Raw genomic sequence first — 6,386 nt, 5'->3', positions numbered from 1 at the left:
ACCGCTTCTCCAGAGAAATGGATGCTATTGATTCTGTCATCCCTGACAAGCTGAAGTCTTTGCTGGGATTCTTGTTCAACTTGCTGGAGATCTACCTCGTGATTATAGTGGCTACACCAAGGGCAGCAATGGCCATAGTGCCCTTGACTGTTCTTTATGCTGCATTCCAGGTAAGAGCTCAGAGACACACAGACAGGAGAGGCTGAAGCAGCATGGCCATGCCCCTACAGAAAGTCTCCTTCCATTTCGTCGGAGTGGAGACACTCAGAAGCTAGTTTCATCATCTTGAATTGCATCTGAACAAGAGTAATATTAGTGGCTCTTCCCATCACCCCAGAGACCTCACAAAGAGGCTTGTGCATTTCTGATGTCCAGATCAAATCCCACCTTGTCTTCATTAGTGTAAATGCAATCATATTAAGATCAAAAGCATTTTTCCTTTCCTCCAGAATTCCTACAGTGCTTTTTAATATATCCATGTATGCCATGCAGCTCTCCCATTGGGCTCTGAAACCTCACACACTTTGCCAGCTAAGACTGAACACGAGGGAAGGGCAAGTAAGGGTACAAGTACGCCTCTTCTCCATCAAGCAAAGGGCTGGTCTGCAGGAGGTGTGAGTTTAGAGGCTTTGCAAGTTCAGAGTACCCTGACATCTTTTCATTAACTGGCCATGGGGTTATTCTCAGTGAAGATAGGACATAGCACAGGCAGAAACATTACCTCACCTTTTAAGGACATCTCCTACCCGCACATTAGGTTTTATAACACTAGGATAGTACATACTATTGCACTTGTTGAGCTCTTCCCAAGTTTTCTGTGGAGCACCTCCATGGAGATATAAACCTTCTAATCGGTTCCCCTTCCATTTCCCCTTGTACCAGCATTTCTATGTCATCACCTCCTGCCAGCTGAGACGCATAGAGGCTGCCAGCAGGTCACCCATCTACTCCCACATTTCAGAAACTTTCCAAGGGAGCAGCATCATCCGTGCTTACAAGGACCAGTGGAGGTTTATTTTGAAGAACAATTTTCTAGTGGATGAGAATCAGCGAATATGCTTCCCTGGAGCAGTTGCTGACAGGTACAAATCTGCAGTGTAAAGAAAATGATAGTTTATTCCCATGGCCTTCGTGAGTGGAGATGGCTTGGGTGGAGGTACACAGATGAGACAGTGGCACACAGTGTTTTGGGGGCAGGGTAGCCTCTTTCATTATCACCTGCACTGTGCCCTTCTCTGGCAACGTGCCTCTCACACAACCAATATGCCCCCATCTCTGTTGTGGGGCTAGGCACATGCATGTGCTGACATACAGCGGGAGGTATCACTTGGTGTCCAAAATGCAGGAAGCTGTAGTACATGCCTGGTGAGGCCCATCATCATGTGCCAGAGTGCATGAGGCCTGTGGTATATGCAAGAACCCATAAGACAATAGAGCCATCAGCCACCAGTCATGAAACAGGTGAGGAGTACCAGAAAGAATGAGAGATGTTACACCAGCTCATCCAAGAAGCTGTGTGCTGGCTGCTGTCATCCAACAGGCCTTGGAGAAAATTCTAAGAGAGACCATAAGCCAACCAGTTTGGACAGACTGGAGCCATTAACAAGCTACAAGGTGGCTGTGTAGGAGTAACCAGGGCCTGACAACAGCTTTGTTGAGCACCCTGTACCCCAGCAGCCCCACAAGTGTTTTCTAAAGTCAGAGATACTGTTGAGAGAAAGGAAGAGGGCACCCAGCAACAGCCCTGTACTCTCCTCCTCTTGCAGGTGGCTTGCTACAAACCTGGAGTTTCTAGGCAATGGCATTGTGTTGTTTGCAGCACTATTTGCAGCAATGGGCAGAACACATCTTAGCCCAGGAACTGCTGGCTTCTCCATTTCATATGCTCTTCAGGTAACTCAGCATTGAAGTAATACCATGCTTGCCTTTCATCAAAAAGCAACTTGCTTTTTAATTTCTGCTACCATTTTAATTTCTAAGAAATTATGAACTATTTCTGTGGCTTTCTAGATGCCTTCTCCTACCAAACCCTGCTGTCATTGCTGAAACCCAGAGCATCTGGAGCACATGGCCCCTTAGAGAATGAACCTGATAAACATATGCACCAGCTATCTTTATCCTCCTGCATGTGAACTCATACTTAAAGTCATTGTTCAGTTGCTTTGGGCAACTGAAGCATAGTCTTCAGTGGCTGTCTTATCTGCTTGTAGACTAGTTACACAACAACCTAAGAAACAGTCATACTATCTCTTGGCACCCAACTCAGTAGCACTTCATTCTCTATAAACTTGCTGAGAAGAAGCTATGGGGGGAGCTGGCTAGGCTCTTTACAAATTTTCACAAGGATCCATGGTTATTTTTTAGCCATTTAAGGGATCATTTCTCAAGTAATTAGCTGATGAGGAGGTCTTAAACACCAAGCACCAGGTACCTTGCAAGCTTACCTCAAGACTTATTTTATCTGCCCAAATGCTTTTGTTTCTTTCTGTCAGATAACTGGTGTTCTGAACTGGATGGTGCGCTCCTGGACAGAAGTAGAGAACAACATTGTTTCTGTGGAGAGAGTGAGAGAGTACTTGAGGACTCCTAAGGAGGTAGCTAACCAACTACTGACCTTCTGTTGCACCTGGACAACCCCCCTAATTTTCCCCATCTAAAAGGCCAGTTGTGTTTCCTTTAAAAGAACTGCAGCATTTGTTTTTTATCCAAGTGACTAGGCTTATTTTATAACCTCTGATCATTGTTGTAAGAGAGTTAAGCATTAGATTGTCATTAAAATAGCTTCACTTGGTAACACTCATGGAATGAGCCGTATTTTCTGCCCATATTTGGAGTATGTATTTATTGTGCGAATTCAGATGCAACTCTCTGATAACTGATGGCTGCTAGATAGCCTTTTAGCCACTAAAAGTCTCCAGTGCGATCACTTTTGTTTTGTAATCATTAAAATTATTTCTCCATATGTTGACCTGAGATCCTACTAAGGGAGACTTTCACAGTCCTGTTTACAGGGGCATGCAAATCTTTCTTATTGAACCCCTCAATGTCAGAACTCTGACACACAAATAAATGTTTATCCCCATTTTCAGTTAAGATGACTGGCATCTTTGCACAAAGTAAAAAGTCAACATTTGCAATATGATAGCTAGAGGCCTATTTCTCTTTTAAAAACAGACCAGGGGAATTTGGCACAGATTCTTCATAAGCTTCCTATTTCAGTATGGCCTCTTGATTTGGTAATTTAAGTCAGCTTTATACATTGCTGTTTGTTTCCATCTCTTTAGGCACCCTGGACTCTGAACAGCAAACTCCAGGGTCAAGTTTGTCTCACTGAAGGAAGAATTGAATTTAGAAACTATAGTTTGCGATACAGGCCAAATCTGGAGTTAGCACTGAAGCATGTCAATCTAACCATCAATGGGCAAGAGAAGGTAAGCAAAGCCACTCGTTTCAGAAAAGCTGCAAAGCATGAACAGTGTTTTGCAGTGATGAGATCTGGGCAGATACAGTCCCTGCACCGAGATACAGTAACTTGTACGCGTGAAAGCTGCAGTAAGGTAGGAGCCCTTTTCTATCACACTGCACACCTCTTCTAGTACAAAGTAGTGTTTCCAGGATTGCTGCATACAATAGACATTCTTCTGGGTGAAATTTCATTTCACAGGTTAACAGTTACAGCAAGAAATTTCACTTTCTAAACCTAGTGCCACAACAAGACCCTACTCTAGCTGCTAGGTCTTGTAGCTATTCTTCCCATACAAAATAATTACAAATTATAAATTATTCCCTTTAAGAATTTATTGCTAGGCTACACGAATCTTGAAGAGGCCTGAAGACTCGATACATGCAAAGCTGTGTCTCTTCAAAACACCAAGAGGAACTACATGACAGGTCTGTCCAACTGTGGAGAACGATCAACATCAAAACCAAAAGCTTTCCATTGCGCTTTACAGATTGGCATAACTGGAAGAACAGGAGCTGGGAAATCTACTCTTGCTGTGGGATTGCTGCGATTAGTGGAAGCTGCGGAAGGAGCAATCCTAATTGATGGACTAGATATTGCTCAACTAGGTCTCCATGACCTCAGAACCAAGATAACTGTTGTTCCCCAGGTAAGAAATTAATTTCCAAAATGCTTCAGCAGTGTTGTAAGTCTTAACATCTGGGAAGGGTTCATAAAGATTCTGTGAGAGGAAACATCCAGAAATTTCAAAGTTGGATTAGAGGTTACTACTTCCATGCCATGCTAGTCTCCCATTCAATATAATATTAGTCACAGATTTACACCCGGGGGAAAAACGGAGAGCTCATTTTTATAATTAATTTCAGGGGTTGTTTGTACTGTCTCTGTGCTCAGGATCCAGTTTTGTTTTCTGGCTCTCTAAGAATGAATCTCGACCCATTAAACCGATACACTGATGCAGACATCTGGACAGCTTTGGAACTGACTCAGCTCAAGAACTTTGTTGCAGATTTGCCAGATCAGTTGGAATATAAATGCACTGACCAAGGGGAAAACCTAAGGTACCTTACCTGCAGAGAGACAGGGGCAGGGCAGTGCCAGTCCGTGGGCTAGGAGAGCATAGAGCTAGTGGGACAAGGAATCTAATTCATTAAAAAAAAAAAAAATTAATAGTGCCCAGACAGCAAATTGCTGCATTATTGTCCTGTTTGGCAGCATGAAATCAAATCATAAGACACCAAGTGGAAGACCTTTGAAACTTAGTCATTGTGGTGGCTTGTGTTTGTGCAGTACTTAACACACTGGAATCCTGTTCCAAGTGCTCATCATCTCGGTGCTACAGTAATACACTCCCTTCATTCCCTTAGGTTGTTTCATGCTGCTACCTGCAGTGCCACCAGCCTCAATCACCCTTTCAGGGAAAGGGAACAGTTATCACCTTTTCATTCCTGTGTTCAAATTAATCACGTATTCTGACCCAAGGAGAAAGTGACTACTGCTCTCAGTTTACCATCCCTCTTCTTACTTGCAGCACTGGTCAGAAACAGCTGGTTTGTCTGGCCAGAGCACTTCTTCGGAAAGCCAAAATCCTCATTCTAGATGAGGCGACAGCAGCAGTAGATTTAGAAACTGATCTTCAGATTCAGTCCACCCTGAGGGCTCAGTTCAAAGACAGCACAGTGTTAACAATAGCTCACCGGATAAGCACCGTCATGGACTGCGACAGGTAATATCTTCAGCCACTTTCCTAAGGAGGAAGGAAGACACAGGCAACCTGCATGAACTAGACAAACCAGTGTTAGTGAACAACAATTTCATTTCTTTTTCTTATTTGACCCTCAAAGCTTTGCTTTTTAGAGACTGTAGGAGCTATCTATATCAGCTAGGCACCAACAGGTTAATCGAAGATCATTTATTCCCACATGATGCATTTCATGCTATGTCATACCCCTTTTCCCCCCCGCCACTGACAGCAAAGCCATGGCTACAGCTCTTTGCTTCATCTTAAAATCATGAAGCTAAAATACACATTCACAAATCTTACTCCAGTCTCAGTTGCCACCAAACTCTTAGCACTCAGTACTTGAATAGTTACTCATCAGAAACCTACTTCTATCCCACAGCCGTTTCCCAGCTGAAAAGCTGCTGGAAAGCTTGGTTGAATAACAAGCAAGTACTGAAATTTGTGTTAGAAATAAGTAGAAATAACTAAGTTTATTACAGCTGCTGGTGTATCCCCAAGCTTACGCTTCTCTTTTAATGTTCACAGGATTTTAGTCTTGGAAAATGGTCGGATAGCTGAATTTGATACTCTGGAACACTTAATAGCTCAAAAGGGACTGTTCTACAGACTGATGGAAGAATCAGGCCTTGCATGACTCACTCATGAAGTATAGCACAATACCACCACTATCAGGAATAATTGATCTCGTAATTGAGTTATCTTGGTTTCACTCTAAAATGCCTGACACTCAACCAAATCTTGTGTGAGCTATAACCACAGTGAGTAAATTAAAATGGATGACTTGGAACACATGCTATTTCCGTAGGAAACTTAGCAATTCCATTTTCATTATATTTCCAGATACCAAAACCTCACTCTTCTGTTGAAAAGGAGCCAGTCACAACTTAACTGCCTTGTTGCTTTTATGGTGTAAAAGCAAACAAGCCAAAAGAAAGAGACCACAGAATTTCTGATTTATAGTATAAATGGAGCCCAAATATACTGCCATACTTCAAGATTATAGAGATTATTTTTAAAAGCCAGCAAGATTTTTACAGACAGCAAAACAAAAATTTAACTGGTAGCAAGCAAACTTAACTGTTTACAGCTTGTCCTAAGTTCCAGGCAGAACAAATTCAGTCTTTTGCCAACGTCTTAAGGACTGCTCACCCTAGCGATGTTCTTACACAGATATGGTGG

General features: G+C 42.7%; 1 protein-coding gene across 1 annotated transcript in view; it reads left to right on the top strand.

The window, feature by feature from the left end:
• The window catches only part of LOC104616410 (multidrug resistance-associated protein 1-like), a gene marked incomplete at its 5' end in the record, with an annotated part of 24,141 nt that extends 18,300 nt beyond the window's left edge, over positions 1 to 5,841 (top strand). The window contains 9 exon segments of the mRNA XM_010281414.1: positions 1 to 170; positions 883 to 1,082; positions 1,767 to 1,893; positions 2,493 to 2,594; positions 3,285 to 3,431; positions 3,954 to 4,112; positions 4,358 to 4,524; positions 4,995 to 5,189; positions 5,733 to 5,841. The exon segment at positions 1 to 170 is cut by the window's left edge and continues 25 nt beyond it. Coding sequence (XP_010279716.1) covers positions 1 to 170; positions 883 to 1,082; positions 1,767 to 1,893; positions 2,493 to 2,594; positions 3,285 to 3,431; positions 3,954 to 4,112; positions 4,358 to 4,524; positions 4,995 to 5,189; positions 5,733 to 5,841 — 1,376 coding nt within the window.
• Between the last annotated feature and the right edge of the window lie 545 nt (positions 5,842 to 6,386).

The sequence above is a fragment of the Phaethon lepturus genome, unplaced genomic scaffold, assembly GCF_000687285.1.
Source record: "Phaethon lepturus isolate BGI_N335 unplaced genomic scaffold, ASM68728v1 scaffold6892, whole genome shotgun sequence".
NCBI classification, from domain to species: Eukaryota; Metazoa; Chordata; class Aves; order Phaethontiformes; family Phaethontidae; genus Phaethon; species Phaethon lepturus.
The sequence above is the reverse complement of the archived record's forward strand: the minus strand, read 5'-3'. Positions and strand labels throughout refer to the sequence as shown.